This window comes from Camellia sinensis, chromosome 5 (genome assembly GCF_055761805.1).
Source record: "Camellia sinensis isolate YWXY chromosome 5, ASM5576180v1, whole genome shotgun sequence".
Lineage (NCBI taxonomy): Eukaryota > Viridiplantae > Streptophyta > Magnoliopsida > Ericales > Theaceae > Camellia > Camellia sinensis.
This window is the reverse complement of record NC_138965.1, coordinates 53,290,456-53,314,105: the sequence shown is the minus strand read 5'-3', so window position 1 is coordinate 53,314,105 and position 23,650 is coordinate 53,290,456. Positions and strand designations below refer to the sequence as shown.

Below are 23,650 nucleotides of genomic sequence, written 5' to 3'. Positions count from 1 at the left end.
TGTCTAGCTTTTGTTAGACTTGTGGACCCTAAGAGAGTGAATTTTGCGCGCCTCAGCCCTTTCAATAATTATTGTAATTTGTATTTTTAGTATTTTATTTGTAATTATCACCAGCAAAAAGGATAATATTTTGTCCCATTTTTGTTTGGTTTTTTCCTTTAATTTTGACCTTTAAAGTTTATTTTTTGTATTTTGACCCTTTATATTTTAAGTTTTTCTCAATTTATTTTTAAAACTAATTTATATTAAGAATTTGAATGAAAAATGTTACGTTAATTATCACATAACATAAAAAAATATATATTATTATATTGAGATTTGAGATTGTGTCAAAGTGTGACTTATATATAATAAAATATTTTTATGGCACGCAACTATTAATGTATTATTTTTTGTCTAATATTAGACCAAAAAAACTTAAAATATGAAAGATCAAAGTAAGAAAAAAGAACAAATTTTAAAGTTCAAAGTAAAAAAATGATCGAATATTAAGAGTGTAAAGTGTAATTTATCCAACAAAGAAAGAAAAGAACACCCTAAAAACAAGGAAATAAAGCATGCAGAAAGTAGTATTCAAAGGCTTTTGCTTACGCACCTTGCCGTTTCTCATGCATATCATAGCTCTTCCCAACTAGAGTTGCACCTTTAAATTGCCACAACACACTGTTTTCATGCTCATCCTTTTTTCTTACTCCTTTCTTTTCTTTTATTTTTTCTTTCTTTGATTGCTGAGAGCGACACAAGAATTTGTGATCAATGGAGGTTTTGGGTGATGGAGGGGTGTGGAATATTATAATTGTTAGGAAGGTGGTGGTATACATTTTGTTGATGGTGCAATGTTGCTCAAATGGGGTGTTGGGATTACAGTTTAGGGCGATGTATGTGTTTGGGGATTCATTGGTGGATGACGGCAACAACAACTTCCTCGACTCCATTGCTAAATCAAACTATTATCCTTACGGCTGTGATTTCCCCAGAGGCCCTACCGGTCGATTCTCTAATGGAAAAACATTTGTTGATTTTCTTGGTAACTATCTTTCTTCTTCTACCTCTACTCCATTCTTGCCAAAATTTAGTTTCTATGTAGATATGGGTCATTTTAAAATACACATTATTTTGACAATATATACCATATGCAAGTTATGGTATTTGTAATATTGATTATTATAAATGTCATAACTAAATCACTTTCAATCATAATTAAAAAAAAACACAACTCAGACTATTTACACTAGCCAACCAACATCCACCATTTGTGACCACACACAACTCAGACTATTTACACTAGCCAACCAACATCCACCATTTGTGACCACTTTACCACCACCTTGATTATTTGCATGCCACTGCAACAATACCACTTATACCATCCTTTTACTATCATTACATCCGCCACTACTACTACAACTACACAATTAACCATCACAGGCATCACCGCCAACCACCATAGGCGTCACTGCCAACCACCACTATCATTATGACTACCACAGTTGTCGCCACTACCATTGCTCTATTTACCACCACTGCAACTATTATCTCACCTTATCATCACTTCAGTCGTAGTCACCATGATCAACACCACACCACTCGAGTTCTTCAGAGCAGAGAGGGGCACACCAGTGCAACCTCCATTACTATCACAAAAATATATATATATTAAAATGAATATATAATTTTTCTTCAAAAAAGATATTTACAAAAATTTGGTGGAAAGTAGCTATAAGAAAAAGAGAAAAAAAAGTTGGAAAAACTACACAACAGTGGAGCTTTAGAAAAATATTTACAGATTAGTAAAAAAAAATTTAAATTTAATTATTCATATTTATAAATTTTACGATTGATTTGAATTTTATTTAAATTTTTTTTAATACAGAGTACACTACAAGAAAATGCATTTTTGCCGACCATTTTTGGCTACCAAAAACAATTTAGTCGCCAAAAGTCACTGAATTGGCTACCAAAAATAATATTAGTCGGTAAAAGTCAACTTTTTAGCTACTAATTTTTTTTAGTAGGGGAATGTTGATTATTGGCGACTAAAAAAAATTTAGTAGCTAAAAATATTACAATTGGCGACTAAAAAAATTTTTAGTAGCTAAACATATCACAATTGGCGACTAAAAGAAAATTTAGTAGCCGTAGAGGTACCTTTAGCTACTAAATTATTTGGTAGCCGAATGAAAATAAAAAAATTAATTTTTAATCTTTGCCGACCAAAATCTTGGTCGCCAAATGTTAACTTTCGGCTACAAAATTTCTTTTAGTCGCCAAAGACCTACCTTTAGCTACTAAATTATTTGGTAGCCGAATGAAAATAAAAAAATTAATTTTTAATCTTTGCCGACCAAAGTCTTGGTCGCCAAATGTTAACTTTCGGCGACAAATTTCTTTTTAGTCGCCAAAGACCTACCTTTAGCTACTAAATTATTTGGTAGCCGAATGAAAATAAAAAAATTAATTTTTAATCTTTTGCCGACCAAAATTTTGGTCGCCAAATGTTAACTTTCGGCGACAAAATTCCTTGTAGTCGCCAAAGACCTACCTTTAGCTACTACATTTTTTGGTAGCCGAATGAAAATAAAAAAATTAACAAAATAATTATTTTATTTTATTAATAACAATACCATTAGTCTCCACTTGAAAATTTGACTAAACAAAATAGTTATTTTTATTTTTATTTTTAGGTTGTGCACCCACCATCCAAAATTATTAATATCTTATTTTATTTTTTATTATCTCAGAATATTAATTTTTAAAAAAAATTAATTATTAAAATAATATGAATTTCTTATTTTGTCCTTTTTTAAATCCATTAATAATACAAAAAGTACAATTATGACAATTGATATTTCTACAAAAATATACTATCAAAAGGTAATTTTGAAAAATTAATATTTTTAAAATGTAATAATTGTATTATAAAAAGAAATTAAATTCTGAAAATAGACTATTATTTTTAGATGGAAGAAGTTGTTGGCTTTCATTTGATGGGTTGAACACATCTTTTAATAATTGGGCCCTCACGCGAAATGTATGCTAAAATGGGCAACTTGTTATTGACTGTTTGTCGATAGTTTTACATTGCAAAAATTTAAAGGCATAGTTACAGGTCAGTCTGATGAATTTAATTTTTAATAATAAATTTATTATTTTTAAAAAGTACAATTAAACTATTTATACTTTTTACATCATCATTTTTCAATAACACTAATAAATTAAGAATAAATCAAAATTCACAAATAAAAGACAAAATATCCCAATTATTTAGCATTTTAATAAATTTTTGCGACGGCACACTTTGTCGCTTATTACTCTGTCTCTTTCTCTGTCTCTCTATCTCTTTTCTCTATTCGTCTCTCACTCATCTCTCTCTCTCACTACCCATCTTATCTACCACATTTACCACTACTGCAAATGCCATTCAACTACCACCACTCTTCTCTTTCTCTCTTTTACTCATCACTCTTCTTTCTCTGTCTGTTTGTCTATCTGTCTGTGTGTCTTTCGTTCATCTTTCTTCTCTCTATCTCTCTCATTTGTCTTCTTTCTATGCCTCTCTCGCTCATCTCTCTTCTCTCTATCTCGCTCATCTCTTTTCTCTCTCTGTCTCTCTCATTCATCTCTATTCTCTCTATCTCTCTATCTCTCTATTTTTCTATTCTCTCTCTCGTTCATCTCTTTTCGCTCTCTTTCTATATATCTCTCTCATCTCTTGTTTCTCTCTATTTTTCTATATGTCTCTCCCTATCTCTTTCTCTCTCTGTCTCTCTCTTTCTCTATATCTCTTTATCTCTTTATCTCTCTCTCACTTATCACTCCTCTCTTTCTTTCTCTCTCTGTGTCTGTTTGTCTGTCTCTCACTCTTCTCTCTCTCTCTCTCTCTTTCTTTCTATGTGTCTATTTATCTGTTTATCTCTCTCTCCCATTGTGTTCACATTGCTCACTCTCTCCCCCATCTCTGTGTCTCTCACTCATCACTCTTCTTTGTCTGTCTGTCTCTTTCTTTCTCTCTATGTCTTTGTCTGTCTGTCTCTTTCTTTCTCTCTATGTCTTTGTCTCTCTTCTCTTTCTCTCTCTCACTCATCACTCTTCTCTGTCTGTCTGTCTCTGTCTTTCTCTCTCTCTCTCTGTGTCTCTCGTCCATCTTTCTGCTCTTTATCTCTCTCATCTCTCATCTCTCTTCTCTCTCTGTCTGTCTTCTCTTTATCTCTCTCGCTCATCTCTTTTTGTCTCTCGCTCATCTCTCTCTGTCTCTCTCTCGTCTATCTCTTTTCGCTCTCTCTCTCTTTCTTTGTCTATATCTTTTCATTCATTTTTTCATCTTTCTTTCTCTCTTCTCTTTTCTCTCTCACTCATCACCCTTCTCTTTCTGCCTGTCTGTCTATCTGTCTCTCTCTCTCACTCATCTATCTCTTCTCTCATCTCTTTTCTCTCTTTGTCTCTTTCGCTCATCTCTCTTCTCTTTATCTCTCTCGCGCATCTCTCATCTTTCTCTGTCTCTCTCGTTCAACTCTCTTCTCTCTATCTTTCTTTCTGTCTCTCTCGTTCATCTCTCTTCTCTTTATGTCTCTCTCGCTCATCTCTCTTCTCTCTATCTCTCTGTCTCTCTCGTCCATCTCTCTTCTCTCTATGTCTCTTTTCTGTCTCTCACTCTCACTCTCTATCTCTTTCTTTCTCTCTCTCTCTCTCTCCCACTGTGTTTGAGTTGCTCACTCTCTCACTCTCATCCTTTCTATTTACTGAGCTCCCTCTTGATTTATCGATCCACTACAAGAAAATGCACTTTTAGCGACCACTTTGTCTCTCTCTCGCTCATCACTCTCTCTCTCTCTCCTCTATCTGTCTCTCACTCATTTCTCTCTCTCACCATCCATCTCTAGTACCACCTTCACCACTACTACAAATGTCATTCCACCCCCACCACTACTTCCACTATCGCCACTTCACCTCTACGACTACTATTACTACTATCATCACCACCACTCCACTACCACCACTACCACTACTACTACCATTACCTCTCTTTCACCCCTGCCACTCCATTTACACTACCACTACCACAACTTCACCAGTAATCTCTTTCATGAGGGCTAAGTGTGTAAAAAAAATTCACACTTTTTGCGAGGGCTAAGTGTGTAAAAAAAATTCACTCATCATGACTTATGAGTAAATAATACATATTTGTAAGACTTATTGATATTATTTCAGATTTTAAAATTTTTCTTAATTTTCTAATAATTAATTTTTTCAACTTTTTTAAATATTTAAAGCAAATTTGTTTATTTTTTAGATTCACTTAATTATTTTTTAGATTCACTTAATTTAGATATATTTTTTTTAAATTTGAGGGATTTATAAAAGTAATTGGCGATTTAATACTAATTGAACTAAAGGCGTAAGCTGGGGCTGTGCGTATATATTTTTTAGTTGTACGTTAATGATTTTGACTGCTAAGATATGCTTGAGAAAATTATTTTGACTGCTACTTACAACTGAATAATAAATTAATTAAATCCACTTGACACATGATTTCTTCATCTGTCTTTATCTATGAGAAAATATACATATTGCATGTTCTAAAATTCTAAAAAATTGATTAGTGCCTAGTTATAACTAGGTTTAGTCATGCAGGAGTCCCAAATTAAAAAAAAAACACGGGTTGAGTTGGCTCATAATTTTTTTTTAAAAAAAAATTCCTTCTTTTTTTTTTAATTTTCTTTCTTATTATATATATAAGAATATAATAAAATATAAGGATATAAAATTTTAAAATATATTATTATATTTTTCAGTACATAAAATATTAGGACAAATATTTAAGATAATTTAATTTTTGCCTTTTTTTTAATTTATAATTTTATTACTTATATTTTTATTTAAATATAATTTTAATATATTTGTTACTTTTATTTTAATTTTTTAGACTGTTGTTATTTTACTTTTACCGACTAAATATTAGTGGCGGAAACATACCTTTTGGCGACTAAACTAAGATTAGTAGCCAAATGTGTACACTTTCGGCGACCAAACAAATTTTAGTCGCCAATACTATCGCCGACAGGGTAAAGGCGACGAACTTAGCGACAAAAAATTTTGGTCGCTAAACACCTTCGGCGACTAAATAAGTGACTTTTGGCGACCAATATTTTGGTAGCCAAAAGTGACATTTCTTGTAGTGTATACCATTCTCATAGTACGACTGTAAACTTTGCTACCAAGTTTATTTACTCCCTCACAAGTGGAAAATTTTTTTTTTTTTTTTTTTTTTGGAAGAACTACTACGTTCGTCGCAACCAATAACAAATATTTTTCTCATAGTACGACTGTCTCTCTCTCTCACTCATCTATTTCGGTTTAAAAGGTTTTGAAAATTTTCTATTTGAGACTAATCTAGCTCATCGCAACCAATAACAAAATAATATATGATTTTTTTATGCTAGTAAGTAATATCTAATTAAACATAATATTTTTATTATAATAAAAGGGAAGTTAACAAAAAAAATAATAAATAAATAAGAAATCAAGTGTGATTTCTTTTCGAGTTGTTAGGATGCCCATCTTTCACTTCAACGTTGAGATATCTTGTTTTTCCTGATGGAGCTCCTTTGTGTATTAAAAAAATTTGAAATTAATTGAATATTAATTAGGAAAGCTTCATTTAAAAAGATTTCAATAAAGTTAATTAATCCCTAATTAAAAAAATACAACATTTTTCGGAAAGAAATGTCAAATTAATATAATTTGAAATCAAGGATGATCCCAAATATAATAATAAAAAAAAGGCAATATTGCAACACATGAATTTTTAAATTCAAAAAATAAAACCTCAAGAATTAAGATTTAAGCTGAAAGACCTACAACATATTGTAATATATAATATAATAATAGATGCTGTGATTTAGGGGTGGACGATACCTATTGGTCCGTCCAATTTGTCCGGTCCAACCTAATTTATTTAGAATTTAGAAAGGTTGTTTTTACTCGTAAGACTAGGTTGGATCAATATTTTAAAGGGATACTTACGTGTAGATGTTAATAAGTGAATTTATTGTTTAATAGATCTTATAAGAAAAATTAATCATAAAAAAATGTCATTAATTGTAAGTTTTAGTGACAATAAATAAAAAAACATGACAAAAAAAGTCACTAATTGTCAATTTTTAACGACATATATAAAAAATTGTCACAAAAAAATTATTTTTAGCGACAATTTTATCAAGACTTATTTTCAATAGGACTTGATGTGAATTAAGTCCAACTATTAGGACCTATTGGTAGTTTACCCTATTTTGAACCCGATATATTAATGGTTGGGTTTGGTATTTATACATTCAATTCAGCCCGACCTAGTCCGGCCCGTTATTAAATTAATTAATTAATTATAATATATTAAAATATATATTTTTTGTTGGGATTTGGATTTTATTTTGTTAATTTTATTAAAACTTACATTTATGATAATGATATATATTATTGTTGTTGATGATAATTTTTTGGCTTTTCATATGACAGCTTAAAATTATATAAGTTCGGTTGATATAACATTTTTTTTTAAATGCATCACTGTTATTTTTTTAAAAAAAACAAGTATAATAAAATCATACAAATAAAATTAATACATAATTTTTTTTTGCATATATGATCTATAACAAAGGCACCAACACTAGATATAAAATCATTCAATTTATAATGATGTCAGTATAATGTGTAATTGAATTTAATTACAAAATATCTATAATTTTTTTTAACATATAGCTCGATAGATGAGATTAGGATTTATAATTATTCTTTAGACCGGACTATGATAAATGTAGAAATCCAATATTAGGACCGGACAGAACTTGAACCGGCACAAAATCTTTTTATATAACGCCGGCCCGGCCCAAACCAAGGAATGCCCACGCCTTACATAAAGAGAAGGCTTTCCTCTAATCAAGCAATTAGACTAGAGAGTTAAGTGGGGACATGGGCCCTTCCCGGGCCACCATAGTGATTTAAATGGTTTATTTTTTGTGTTCATCGTGTAAGAAATGAAATTAATTGGTTATGGATTATATGGTTTGATTACATTAAAATAAAAATTAGATGAAAAGTATGATTTTGATAATTAAAAAGAAATTCATTTTTTCAAAATAAACATAATCCAATCATTTTGCTTAAAATATCTTATAAACTTAATTTTTTACATAAATAATTTATTTGACGGATTGAATCCCCCAATCCCCAAAATTGGACATCCAGTCCAATTACTAAATGGGAGGACCATAGAAACCCACCTCCATCTAAACCCTAGATCTTAAATCACTATAATCATTAAGATATATTTGATTTCTACATTGACATACATATTATTATTATATGGGATCAAAGAGTTTTGTGATTAAAGATTTTGGATCGTGCAAGTGTTATTCATTTAAAATTATCTAAATCGATAGTCTAAATTAAAAATTAAAAAATAAATTTTTTTCTATGTTTTTAGAAATTGAGTTATGTATTGATGAAGTTTTTGTGTTGCAGGAGAGAAGTTGGGTATCCCTGCTCCTCCACCATATGCAGATCCCACCACAACTGGGCCTAGAATTGTTGGGGGAGTCAATTATGCTTCTGCAGCTGCTGGCATCCTCGATGAAACTGGACAACACTATGTATTATTTCTTTCCTTCCCTCATTCACTTCATTTTTTTATTATTATAATTTTATCAAGAAAAATAAAATTTGATGGATGAATGGATGGATACAGGGATATCGGTATAGCCTAAGCCAACAGGTAATAAACTTTGAGAACACATTGAGCCAACTAAGAACAATGATGAGTGGAACCAACCTGACTCAGTACTTGTCCACTTCCTTAGCGGTTATGGTTTTTGGAAGCAATGACTACATTAACTACTACCTCTTGCCTTCCCTCTACCCTTCCACCGTCACTTACACTCCTTCCGCCTTCGCCATCCTTCTCCTTAATCACTATGCTCGTCAAATTCAGGTTATTTCATCACATTACAATGACATTCCTCTAGCTAATAGCTATTAGTTTTTTTTTATTGGCGAAAACAAAGCTTTATTGATGAAAGCAAATGTATAGACGAACACGTTGTGACGAAACATCAATAAAGAAGCTAATAGCTATTAGCTAATACATACTAGTAGTGTTGTTTTAATAAAATTGTAATAATGAATGTTAATGTTGTTGGTTGCAGGCATTGTACAGTGTGGGACTAAGGAAATTTTTTATAGCAGGAATTGGACCGCTTGGTTGCATCCCTAACCAGTTGGCCACAGGGCAGGCATTGCCTGGAAGATGTGTTGACTATGTAAATCAGATTCTGGGTAGCTTCAACGAAGGGCTTAGATCGCTAGTCACCACATTCAACAATGGCACCACCCATCCTGGTGCCATTTTTGTCTATGGCAATACTTATGGCATTTTTGGTGACATCCTCAATAACCCTGCTGCCTATGGTATGCTATATACTCTGACTTCTATCATATCATTTCCCAATTCTCCCGTGTTATTAGTTTCCTATACTATTACTATACTATTATATCATCTCTAAATCTCTAATCCCAATTTTTATTTTGCTTAAATACATTATTGTCACTTCTCATAATGTATGTCTTTTATTTTATTTTGGTTCCTAATATTTTGTTCGTATAAATTTGGTCCCAATTTAAAATCGTTTCTCTTCGAATTTCCATACAAATTTTGTCCAAATTTAAATTATGTCCATCGGGTGTGGGATGAAATGCGATAAAGGAAAGGGGTTGGGGATGGGTACATGGCCTACAAATGGCATTTAGCCTTCTCTGAAATATCATTTATTAAATGGCTCAATAACATAATTGGGTTTTTCTTAGTGTTTTTTCTCTGAAGTTATATGGAGGGTATGGGGACGACCATTACTGTCCTGGTTGGAATTGGGATCAGGAAGAAAAGCATTAAGGGATAGGTGGTGGTACAAATGGAGGAGGAAACCATGTCTACACATAACCCTTTGCCTTAATGTTGTCACTCCACCTCTAAGAGTAGGTACAAGGCCTAAATATCGTTTAAGCATTTGTGAAACCCCTCTTTCTCCCTTCCCTTCTCTCTCTAAGTAAAAATGTCGACAAAAAAGTACGCAAATTAAATGAACTAATCATTTGATAGGAAAAAAATGGTACTAATAATCTCCTAACAAGGGCCTAATACTAATGGTTTCTACTATATCTAGTACGGTGCTTCAATATTCATGATTTTGAGTTTTAAATTTAAAATGTAAAGATTTTCTTCAAATGGAAAAGAAAATAGAGAGAGAGGTGTAGATAACTTTAGAGTTGATTCATGTATATTTTGGTTTGCATGTAGGGTTCAATGTTGTGGATAGGGCATGCTGTGGAATGGGGAGGAACCAGGGACAGATAACGTGTCTACCCTTTGCAGTCCCATGTTCAAACAGGAGTCAATATGTCTTTTGGGATGCCTTTCATCCAACGCAATCTGCCACTGCAATCCTCGCTCAAAGGGCCTATTCTGGGCCACCAAATGATTGCTATCCTATCAATGTTCAACAAATGACTCTGTTTAATTGTTGATTTCTTTATAGTTGTAACTCTATATGAATGTAGATCTTGCATTCAAGTTAGCATGACAGTGCTGTTAAAATAAAGCCACTAAGTATTTAGCATTCCCAAAGGATTGTTTATGAATTAGTTGATGATATCATATTTCTTGTTTATGGGTTTGATTGTGTTTATCCATATTTATTACTTTATGAACTTTATTATGGTCATACTTATTTAGGTATGAGGTAAATTAATATTGGGGTAAAATTAGCTACAATTTAAAGTTTGTACTATGAAGGCTTAGTTTGTCGAGAGAGTGAGATATTTATTACCGAATAATAGATTAAGTGGACTTGTTTGATAAGCATAGTTTTGGGTCTGTTGGTTTTTTCAATTTTATCCATTCTTCTATTAATCCAAGTCTTTATTTTGATCACCAATATTTTTTCCATTGGAATTCTTCACTTGGGGTATACAAGGTGCGAGTATCTACTACAACTAATGGGCATAGATATAATAGAAAAAGATGTGGATGAGGAATGGGACAAAAAAAATATATTTGACATCTATATATGAGTTGATTTTTTTGTGAGTAAATTTATTACCAAAAATGTTTCATTTGTGTCGAAGGCTCTTGAAAACCCAAGACTGAATTTGTACAAGTTGGAAGAATGAAACCACAGAGATATGTCTTCAAACAAGACTTGTTCTTCACCTTCAGCCATGGAAGCTTAATCTATATGCTTGGAGAATATGGAAAAAATTTGAGTAGATCTTCTATTCTCTGCTACAATCAGATGCTCTTCTGTGTAAAAGCTTTTTATGTGAGAGTTGGGACCTAACTATCTTATATCACAATTAATCCTTAAGAGTCCTTCACATCACAAACTAGCATCTCGTTTTTATCACAATCCTTCATCTTTACCTTACACAACAACTGAGGTAACGTAAGGTGTATCATAAACTCATAGAAAACAAGTAGTTGTAGAACCGAGCATGTGACGTCTCAAAAATTGGGAACATCAAGAAATATATTAACAAATAAATACAGAGTTCTTCTAAAGTTACACATTCAAAAATGATAATTACACATAATAGTTTTATAAATTACAAACATCCCTGTGCTAATTTAATAAATTACAAATAAAGTAAACAAGAGATAAGCAATCTCACATCCAATCCACATGTGCCGCAACTTCCCGATCTCTTCTCTGAAATCTTCTTCGCCGGTGAATTCTTCAGAATCTGGCATTCAACGCAAGAGCAAAAGCCGTGAGCTACGAAGCCCAGTAAGAACATCCAACCTCTACTATCTACACCTCCAGACAATACAAACAAATATAGATATATTAATATAATAGTAACAAGTAAAATTAGGCTCAAATACACTAGTAATGCAATAAAATGTATAATAATATACAGTGAAAACATTAAATACTCACAAGCAATTAATAAATTACAATCCTCATAATGTTCAGTCAAAAGTGTATCCTAGGCGATTCTCCGTGAAATGTCGTACCTACCTAACCACTAACACTGGTCACGGACAATTCTGACTCCCCCTTGGTTTTTTAAAACAAAAAGCCAATGCATCGCTTACTGCATAATCACCGGTTCGTCGCTTACCGCACAAATATCAATGATGTCATCACAATCTACCCCAAGGGAACGGGCTTCCAGGAATACTCTCCGTATGTGAGACCCTCACGGCCACCAATTCCGTTAAGCAACCATAATACCTCCCGTACCACGTTAGGGTTCAAAGACACTTGCGCAAAATTTCACCCAAAGGGAACATATTCCAACTCTAAAAAAACACGTCCCACTACATCTCATTACTGTACCAATACTTACATTTTATAATTATCTTTCAAATTCATTATGAATGAGCGCAACCTATCACCACCCAATTAAGTTTCTCCTTCTTAAATTTATTATGAATTTCAGTTAGAGCAAAGGAGAACCACAACTATACTAAACATGAGGCAGCTAAAGGACGATCAAATAGAGAAATTAAAGAAGCATATATGATATTCTAATGCCAACACAAACAGGAAACAAACCATGGGTTTGATATTCCATAAGAAAGAGCACATTCACTATTATTTTCAGATGTCCAGATTTGAAGAGGTAGGGAAATTAAGAATAATGCTATGCATCAATTAGTGTACTAACTAGTGTACTAACCGATAATGTGACATAATTTTAAAGGTTTTGAGTATTTGTAATTTGTATAATGGACGGGATCAGTAATAATATGATAACACTAATTGGTATACTAATGGGTACACTAATAAGTGCATGTAGCACTACCAGGAAATTAATTTGGTTAAATTACTCTGGGAACCCCATTGGGACTGACTTTATTATGAGTTATAAAATAAAGTCTAGTTTCATTTTATTGTAGCTCCATTAATTGGCCATTACTTCAACTCTATCCAGATTCATCAATCATTGGGAAAATTTGATTTTCTCACAATTCTATCAATCATTTTTGTTCAAATAACTATTAGAAGAAACACATAGAGGAAACTTTTGACATGAAAATCATTTTAAGTGAATTTTTCTGGAATTTACTAAAAATCCAACAAGGGGACTGTTTTCAGGAACTTTTCGTTAAAAACTTGAAGAAAATGATTTGACTATAAAAACACACGATTAGGCTCTACAAAAATTCACACATTTTCTACATACCCAAGTGCCCTAGAAACTATTTACTGAATAAAAGAGAAAAAGAACTCAAAACACATCTATGCTATACATGGCCAAGATATCATACCAATACATAATATCACATATATTATACATATAATACCACTTAGAAATAGAAAGTGCACATTAGAAGTGGTAGAGAAGAAGAGAGGGAAGTGTGGTCTTACCTTACTAGCAAAAGCTTTTCTTTCTTTGTTCTCTTTTCGTCCTTAGCCTTCTCTCTCTCTCTCTCTCTCCCTCTCTCTCTCAATCCAGTAGAAAAATAGCAAAGGAAAGGTAGAGGCAATGTTTTAAAGTCAGTGAATCGGAAAAAAAAGGGTCGGCGAACAAGCCACTGGTTGAAATTAAATCGTGATGTTATAATTATATTAAAATTATATTTAAATAAAAATATAAATAATAAAATTATAAATTAAATAATTAAATAATTTTAAATATTTCTTTTAATACTTTTTTATTAAAAATTATATAAATATATTTTAAAATATTATTAATTTTAATTGTGAAAAAAGAAATCAAATATTCAATATTCCTTCTATATAATTTTAATTCAAATAATTTTATTGAAAGAAAAGGAAAAACTTTGGAGGGATATTAAAATTTTAAGTTTATCTCTAATAAATTTGATTGAATCCCACATAGATTTCTTGAGTTTTTTTTAGAAGAATTTTTTTCTTATAAATAGGTAGAGACTTTCATAATAATTTCAAGCTCTCAATGGGATTTTTCATAAGGGGAAACCCTTAAAAGAGAGTTTTCAATTAAAATTTTCTTATATATAACATATATATAATAAGAAAGAAAGAAAGAATAAAAATAACAAAAAAAAAATGATTTTATTGACCCGGTGAACCGTCACCGGGTTGACCGGTTTCGGCGGTACAACCGTTGGTTTTCTCGATCCTCTCAAGATAAGTCGATTTTTCACTTTCAACCAATCGAACCGGCCGGTCCGGTGTGGTTTTTAAAACTTTGGGAGAGAGGGATCACTCATATTTATAGAAAAAATGTGATGAATTGACCATTTTAACTGTGGTTGGTCTTGAATGGAATTGGTTTGTATTTGGTTGAGTTGCAATAGGATTAAAGACTTGATCTAGATTAATTAGGGATTTAATTTCCCTAATGAAGTTAATGGGGGAGACAAGAATCTCCTAAATCAAAGGTTTGCACCATTCTTTCATTTCTTTTTTTTTTTTCTTTTGTTTTTTCATTGAAAATGGTCATCAATCCATCAATGGCCATGCCTTGGCATGATCTAGGTAATATATATATATATATATATATATATATATTGTATATAATGGAAGATATTTAGTACACTTATTAATATAAAAGTTGTAAATATATATATATATATATACACGATTATATTAATTTATACAATATCAAGGGTCTAAGACGCAATAAAGCTAAAAGATAAGGACCAAAATATGAAAATATAAAAAGTAATCAATTGTTATTAGTATATTTTTATAAGAAAATAGTGAAAAGAATTAATTCGTGTTCTGATGGATCAAATTGAAATGTTTGACGAAAATATGATTTCTAAAAATAAAATAAAATATTAAGATAAAAATAAATAATTTTTTTAAAATTTTTAAATATTTAAAAAAATAAAATATTAAGAAAAATACAACTCACAAATGTAGTAAATACAGCGCACATTAAAAAAATATTTATAATAAAAAATATTTACCCTAAAAAAATAAAATTAAGAAAATTTCAAATATTTTAAAAAAATAAACCCAAAATAATTTCAAAATACAACTCAAAACTCCTTTCAAAACTCATAACCAAACAATTTTTTTTTTTTTTTCAAAACTAATTTGAAAAACTTATCTTTCAAAACACAATTCAACACTCAAATTATGATTATAAAATTAAACCAAACGAAGCCAACGTCTCTACAGAGCAACTGTTAGTCTAGAAAAATAATAAATACAATATTTAGTACAAATATTATCTTAAAAAAAACAATGACAAAAAATAACAATATAGATAAATGAAAAATAAGAGTATAGAAAAATAGCTCTCAAGTTTTGAGAGTTATGTTATCACTGTCCTAAAAATATCTTTTCTCTCCTCATGAAGGTATAATCAGAATAAAGCAATCTAAGATAAAACCCAAATTACTTATAACATCCCTCGTCTAGTATTTACAATCATCAAAAAATTAAACTAACTCACTAACCAAAATTGTCCAAAACATAAAAAATATATAGAAGTCTCTCAAACAACTTCCATCCTTCAAAACATCTTATTTGCAACCAATGAAATTAAACTCCATAAATAATATAATTAACTACCATAAAATCTACTAATAATATTTGTAACTGAAATATTTAAAAGTCACAATAATTGTAATAATTATATAATTAAATTATATTTATTTTATTAAAAATCTTTCAATAATTCCCCCAAACTTTGTGATAATATTAAGGATAAATTACACTTTATCCCCTCAACTATCACCATTTTTTACTTTACTTTCTCAAATTAAAAATTGATACAATGTACCTTCTTTAGTTTCTGAGAGTTTTTAATCTAACCCTTATGTCTCGATTATGTTAACAAAATAGACAGAAAATGTGCATGTAATGTGCACATGTCATATTTATGAAAGATCTTTAAAGGGTATGTTCATCACAAATATGACATGTATACATTGTATACACCTTTTTCCGTCTGTTTTGTTAACAGAATGGAGACATAAGGGTTAAATTGAAAACTTTTCAGAAGATGAAGGGGGTACATTGTATCAATTTTTAGTTTTAGGGGGTAAAGTGAAAAAAGATAATAGGTAAAATGTAATTTTCCTTAATATTAAAATTATTTATTTTTATTAAAAGTGAAGGATTGTTGGAAGATTTTTAATAAAAATAAATACAATTTAATTCTATAATTATTTCTTAGTGATGGTGATAGCTCACTGTTTGAGTTATCATAGCGGATAATTGCCTTGTAACGTTGAGTCTAATGGTGATATCGTCTATTAGATGGAATTGTTTTTGTTTTTGTTTTTGTTTTATTATTATTATTTTTAAAATCAGTGATCAATTGTTAGATTAGCATATATAAGGAATTGAACTCACACCCACTCATTGTAAGGACTTGAACTCTTGCCTTCCATTCCATTCCCAAGAGTGGAACCCAATACCTCATCTTAGAAAAAAACTTGGTGGACAATTTTAAACAAGCATATGATTGTAATAATAAAAAAATAAAAAAAATAGTGAGTGTAATGAGACAAAAGTGTGGTCTAAATAAATCACTTTTTAATTTACTTAAAAGAAGGAATAACATTTCATTATAGAATACCAAAATTATTTACAAATAGGTGGATTGCAAGTTTTTAATATATTGAAAAAACACACTAAAAATTTAAAGGAAGATTTTTTTTAAGGTTCCTAATAATAACAATTTAGAGGATAAAGGACACCCAAAAAGATAGTGATGCATCACGTCCCTGAAACAACTTGGCGCGCGTTTTTAATTATTTTGTGGACCAAAATACCCTTGCCAAAATCAACACAGAAACAAACTCATTCCGACGTCTGAGTTACATTCCAAACATCCAGCATCTTCACGAACAGGAGAACAGCAGAATTAGGGTTTCAACATCATCTGCACCATCGACATTAGAGCTTCGTTATCTTCTCCAAAAATCATTCACATTCCTTCCTCACAAATTTCTTTGACCTAGGTTAAAGCTTCGTTTTCACTGCTCATCATCATCTCAGTCCATCTTCGTCACGTCGCATCTTCATCTCGGGCCATATCAGCTCGTCATTCAAGTATCATTCTAACTCTGGTCAGTTTTTTCTACAATACAACTAGATTTTCTCTAGAAACACAGTTAATAGCATTTTATAATAACCTTTCATAAATTAGGGTTTCAATTTCGTAATAAAAAGCTACCTGAATTTGGAAAAAGTTATTTCTGTGTATTTTGAACTTATTCTTCAACATGTTTGTGTGATTTTATCTGTAAATTTCTCTGGCATTTGAATTTCTCTGATTTTTGATTAATGTACGTTTCTTCTTTCAATTTTCTCTGGCATGTTTATTTTGTGTTTCTGTAATATGTATTCTTGAATATGTATTTTTAATTGGAATTTTTTGGTTCCAATGTCTTAAGTTTCTCTGGTATTTTTAATTAGGGTTCCAATGTCTATTGCTTTCTTGCCTCTGTCACAGGGTGGTATTTATAATTTTCTCTGACCACATCACATCACTTTCCTCCCTTGTGTCTTTGTCATTTTTAATTTTCTCTGGAATTTTAATATTATGGACTGGAATGAATGTTTCTTCTTTGAATTTTCTCTGCCATGTGTACTTTGAGAAAAAGTTATTTCTCTGAATCTTGATCTTATTCCTGAACATGTTTCTGTCATTTTGTTTATGAATTTCTCTGCTTTGTAAATTTCTCTAGAATATGTATCTTTCTCTGCAATGTCTATTACACTCTTGCCATTCTAAGTTTCTCTGGTATTTATAATTTTCTCTGACCACATCGCACCACTTTCTTCCCTTGAGTGTCTCTATCATGGTTAATTTTCTCTGGTTGTGTATGTAAATTTCTCTTGCATTTTAATATTATGAATTGAAATTTTCTCTGGATTGGAAATTTCCTCAAGAATGTGTAATTTTCTCCAAAATGTGCATTTTTCTCTGGTATGTTTATTTTGTTCAATTCTTGATTTCAATATGGTGTAATTCTCAGTGGCATGTTTACATTACTTTGTTTATTTTATCTTTGCTAATTGTGGAATGGAAATTTTCTTTCGCTTACCATGTTTACTTTTTTCTATCATTCATTTTCTCTGGTATGTTTACTTCTATATGTAATTTAAACAATTATTGAAAATTTCTCTTACATGTTTATGATGCTGTGTTGATTTTCTCTGAAATTTAATTTTTAATGTCCAATTTTCTCTGGCATGTCCAATTTTCTGTAATTTCCCCTTATCTGTAATTTTCTCTGGCATCTCCAATTTTCTCTTTTTTGTAATGTTCTCCCTTATCTGTAATTTTCTCTGACATGTCCATTTTTCTCTGGGATTTAATGTTGACATCTCTATGTTTTAATCATTGTCTAGAAATGGCAAAACGTAAAAGCAGCGAAACACCGGAAACACCAAGCAAAAAACAGAAACTCTCTCAGTCTTCTTAAAAACCAGCAGCAAAACACCAAGCAAGAAAGAACAACTCTCTCAGTCCTCTTATCATCTAAGATAAAAAACCAGCACTAAAACACCACAAACTCCTTCCCAAAACACACAAGTCCAAGCTGATGAAGCAACTAGCATCCAGATGAGTACCCCAACTTCAAAAGACTTAAGCTCAAGGGGGAAAAAACCTGTTAAACTCCACAGAAAGAGAGCTCACTACAGCATTCAATTCCGATCCAACCTCTCATCTGTCGTCTCCTTCTTTCAAACACTTAAATTCAGTTCAAAACATCTTCTAGAGCTTCAAAAGACCCCATTCTGGTATTTGATCCAAGCTCTAACCACTGGAAGGATGGATCCAAAGAAATCTAGGAAATCCGATGATGACGTAGTTGCCATAATCCAATATTACAATGAAAAAACAAAAGCATTCACAGTTGGGAAAAAGAACCTGACCTTTACAACAAATGACATGACCTTGATTTTTGGTTTGGAAGGAGGTAAAGGAGCCATGTCATTAAGATACTCTAAAAAGCCAAAATCTGCATTCCTCAGGAGAAGATTCCAAAAGGACACAAGGCTCACTGGTCCTGTTCTTAAAAGTGCCTTGGTCAAAGCAATGAAAGGCAAGCAACCAACTGACTTCAAAGATGTAGCAATCATTGTTACATTGTACTTGTGTCTCACCCTATTTTTTGCAACAAGTGAGAATTCAATAGGTTGGGTTTTTATAAAGTATGTGGAACCTCTTGAATCAATGAAACAGTATGATTGGCCGGAAGCAATCACATCAACATTGATTGATTCTATCATGGCATTGCACAAAACTCTAGAAAAAGTTACGAGGTGTGTCATTGCATTGCTGGTAAGTATAATATCCATTCAAATTTACAGTTATCATACTTACAAATTTGTGCGTTTACAAAATTTTATTTACTTTCATTTTCATCACAGTATTGGCTATGTAAACATGCAACTATCATTGACTTGGAAGACAGTAACACAACTGACTTCCCAAGATGTGCCAAGTGGAACCTGCAAACCTTGACGAAACAGCTGCAGAAGACACCAGTTCACTCTCTTGCACCTCGACAGGTTAGATTCCTATTGCTACTGAAATCTCAGTGAAAATCCAAAATTTCTCTGACCACTGCTTTGTTTCCCTCCTTGTGCATTAATTGATTAAGATTAATTTTCTCTGAAATATCAATTTATGTTTTCTTCTTTGCTTACCACTGGTCTATTTCTGCCATTGTAATCAATTTTCTCTGCCATCCAAATTTCTCTGGCCACAATTGCAACACATTAACTTATATGCCCTGATTGATTTTCTCTAATATCTGAATTATGTTGGTTGTTTCATAATTTTCTCTGGCCCATCAAATTTTTTCTCCTTGTGTGTAATTTTCTCTGCCCATAACTTATGTGCCTTCCATCTTTGATAAACACTGTTTATTTCTACCCTTCTAATGAATTTTCACTGGAATTCAAATTTCTCTGACACAATTATAGTAAAACATTAACTTATATGCCTTGATTGATTTTCTCTGATATCTAAATTATGTTGTTTGTTTCATAATTTTCTCTGCCCATAAAATTAACTCCATGTCTCTAATTTTGTCTGGCCCATACAATTTTCTCTGAAGTTTGTTTCCCATTAGTATCATTTAGATGAATTTTATTTTCCTTATTTGAATTTTTTCTCTCAGTGAATTTTGTAACATTTCTGTAATAAAAGAGTCTCCTGTTACAAATTGATAACAAGCAGCTAGTCAAAAACCCATCAGAGGAGTTCTGTCTTGGCAAAAAGACGAAGAAAGAATTAAAAAAGGCAATTGTCATATTCAAGGAGACATTACAAGATCCATCTGAAGATGGAGGGAATGAACAAGCAAAAGGCAACACAGAAGAATATGAAGCCAGCAATGGACAAGAACATCAAGCAAGCAGCACAGAAGAACAAACCAGTGAAGAAAGTGAAGAAATAGAACCATAAGACAAAGAACAAAAAGAACAGAAAGAATAAGACAGTGAACAAGAAGATAAAGAAGAAGATGAACAACAAGAAGAGAACAAGGATGAAAGTGATGAAGAAGAAAATAATGAGCCGATGGACCAATAACATGATGGCATTTGTGGCTCAACAATGCATCAGCCTGAAGAATTTGAGGAATCAAAGGATGCCCAAATTGCTGATCTACGTCAAAGACTGAAGGCACTGTCTCAATCTAGAAAAGAAGAAGACAGAAATTGGATTGAATTACTTGCTGAAAAGGATATTTCAATAAGAATCCTGACATCACATAACTCAGAACTTCAAGAAAAAGAAAGCACACTCCGAATGAAACTAAGGATGTTGGAGGTTGAAAAAGCAGACGATACAAAAACAATTCAACAGTTGAGGTGTTCAAATTCGGAGCTTGAAACTGAAAATGCTAAATTGCATGAACAAGTTCAAGAACTATCCGTCCAACTAGCAACACAACCATACCGAACACCAACACAACTTCAACCATAAGGTCAGTGAAAATCTTGAGCCACAAAAAGTTATGTCCTTGTGCCAACATAACTCAGAGAAATTTCTATTTATTATAATTTTCTCTGTCATTGGTAATTTCTCTGGAAGTTACATCTCTCTGAACACATTAGTTATATTTCTACTGCTCATTTCATCTCTCTGTATATTTTCTTATTCCATTTTTGGGGCTTGTTTGATTTTCCCTGTGTATAGTTGAAATGCAAGTGGAACAACAACCAACAACCCAACAACAACAAATGCCACACAAACAACAACCGAAACAAAAGAAGAAACTCTATGGTAACTGCAAAATATTGAATTAAATAAATTTACATATTGAAATATCATCTGTTGCTTCAGAGAAATTTCACTTTTCCTAATATTTTCACTATCTACAGTCAAAAAAGATCCGACATCAATGATAAAAAATTTAAAGGCAAAAGAAAGGAAGGAAAAGCAGCATGATCCAGAATTCCAATATCCCAAAGTTGCGAAAGTGACTAGAGCTTCAAAACAAGCTGCAAAGCAAGTTGAGCAAAGCACGAAGGACAAAGAAGTGCTTGATGCTGATACGTACATCTTGCCTCAACCTATAAACATCAGAAAATCTTGGGTCTTTCCACCAACTCTTTCAATTTCAAGATTGATAAAAGATCATATAAAAGACATCTTGCAGCACATATCAAATGTCTCTGGGCTTGAGTAAGTACAACAAACAAAATAGAACATAACAAACAACAAATTACAAACTTATGTTGCATTAACAACAATTCAATCCCTTCTTTGTCATCTTGTAGAGCTTTAATTTGGACAAGTGAGTTGAATCTCATTACATTTGAAGACATTGGAAACCTAATAAAGCAAAAAGAAATTGCCAACAATGTAAGTCTTTCCCTTTCATCAAAATTTCTCTGCAATGTTCCATCAGCCTTTATAAAACAATATTACAATTATCAATCATATTTTTCAGGTCATTGATGGCTATGGAGAGATCCTTTTGGCTGACCAAATGAGAGAGAGACAACAACCAACCTCATTTTTTTTTCACATCCATGTGCTTAGTATGTTACTACTATTTTATTTGATTTTCTCTGGAATTTACTTTCTACTTTCTCTTCTTAATATACTTCTTGAAGTCAGTTGTGTCACTAGTCATAACAAAACCATTTTTTGATTTTCTCTGAGCACAGAATTTCATCAAGATGACAGAAAATCAAACTTTTCGAGTATCCTTATTTGACAAGCACATTGAAACAGCATGGAGGAACTATAGGTTCCTCCATTTCCCAATAAATACTGGAGGTAATGAGAAGTCCACACATGGAAATCACTGGACCTTGCTTGTCCTGGACAAACAAGACAATTTATGGAGGTTCTACAACTCACTGAGGCCAATGAGGGATGATGCAGAAGACAAATATTTCAAAGATGCAAAACAATTGGTAACGAGTGCAAATTTCTCTGATACATCATCATCTTTATGTGATGATAATTTTCATAGAATCCCATTGACTTGTCCGTAAATTTCTCTGTTATATAAAAATTATTTTTTTTGCAGCAAGATTACGTGGAGAATTTTTTGAAAGCTTGCCTTGAAAGAGACGCTCAATCACAACCCTCTTTCAAATTAATAAACTCACAAAACACAAGTTACGACTTTGAGTATGTCAACAATGCTCCACAACAAGAAAGCGATTCGTAAGTTTCATACATCTATAAATAAGATAATTTGAATTGCATGTTCCTTAAAACTAATCATACCTATAATTTGTATGCAGTCTGGATTGTGGCCTCTTTGTCTGCTATATAATGAAACAATATAGCAAGCATGAACCTATCAGCTCCAAATTGTCCGCACAAGAGATAAGGTTGTTGAGGGCAGAACTCATAGAGAGATTTGTGACCGAAGTTGGCCGGTCATGGACTGAACCAATTGAAATACCTCCAGAAGAACCACAAATGTAATAGTGAAACTAGTGAAAGGAAGACAATGTACATATCCACACAGAGAAAATTGTCTCACATATATGTATATATCCTTTCTTGTTGATACATTGAACGAATGATGATCCTTGACATATATGTATATATCCTTTCTTGACTAATCTAAATTTCATTTTTTTTTATTTCAACTAATGTAAATTTCATACCTATCGATGGTTAAATATACATATATATATTTTTTTTATTGTCATTCACAGAGAAAATTGTTTGCCAGAGAAAATTGTCTGCAGAAATTTCTCTGGTATGAACTACCAGAAATTCACAGAGAAATTTAACTTGTATCGTCTCAAGGGGATGCCTATATGATCATGTAATCTGTAATACTTTGTGTTGGTACAAAACAATCATCAAACTCAACAAAACACAAAGCACACAGTAATTTTATCTGCCACTGGAAAATTTCATTGCATGAATTTCAAATTTCAGAACACAATGCCCAGATAGTTTTCTCTGATGGTGGAAAATTTCTCTGGATGAATTTGACAGAAGATGGAATTTCTGAGTTATGAATTTCTCTGGGTTGAGTGATTTGGAGAGAAGGAATTTCTCCGAGTTGGTGAGGAAAATTTCTCTGGCTTTGACACAAATTTCTGAGTTGAAGTGAGTCCAGAGAAATTCTTCCCTGGTCCAGAGAAATTCTCAACTCAGAGAAATTCCAAAAGAGCTTAATTTTGTCTCTTGGTTGTACAATAATTTTTTG

At 31.8% G+C, this 23,650-nt stretch overlaps 1 protein-coding gene and 2 long non-coding RNA genes across 3 annotated transcripts; 2 read left to right on the top strand and 1 right to left on the bottom strand.

Annotated features, from left to right (window-relative positions):
• Positions 1 to 861: 861 nt before the first annotated feature.
• Positions 862 to 10,572, top strand: LOC114288654 (GDSL esterase/lipase At1g71250-like). The gene is made up of 5 exons (XM_028232211.2): positions 862 to 1,027; positions 8,518 to 8,645; positions 8,741 to 8,983; positions 9,198 to 9,459; positions 10,346 to 10,572. Exons 1-5 carry the CDS (start codon positions 877 to 879, stop codon positions 10,570 to 10,572), a joined length of 1,011 nt encoding a protein of 336 aa, XP_028088012.2. The 5' UTR covers positions 862 to 876.
• Positions 10,573 to 11,560: 988 nt separating this feature from the next.
• On the bottom strand, positions 11,561 to 13,564 carry LOC145790107 (uncharacterized). Its single transcript, XR_014328746.1, has 2 exons — positions 13,422 to 13,564; positions 11,561 to 11,855 (listed from the first exon to the last, which is right to left on the bottom strand). It is a non-coding gene; the product is annotated as an uncharacterized LOC145790107 (long non-coding RNA).
• An 8,606-nt stretch (positions 13,565 to 22,170) lies between these two features.
• On the top strand, positions 22,171 to 22,825 carry LOC145790106 (uncharacterized). The gene is made up of 3 exons (XR_014328745.1): positions 22,171 to 22,388; positions 22,505 to 22,644; positions 22,725 to 22,825. It is a non-coding gene; the product is annotated as an uncharacterized LOC145790106 (long non-coding RNA).
• Positions 22,826 to 23,650: the final 825 nt, after the last annotated feature.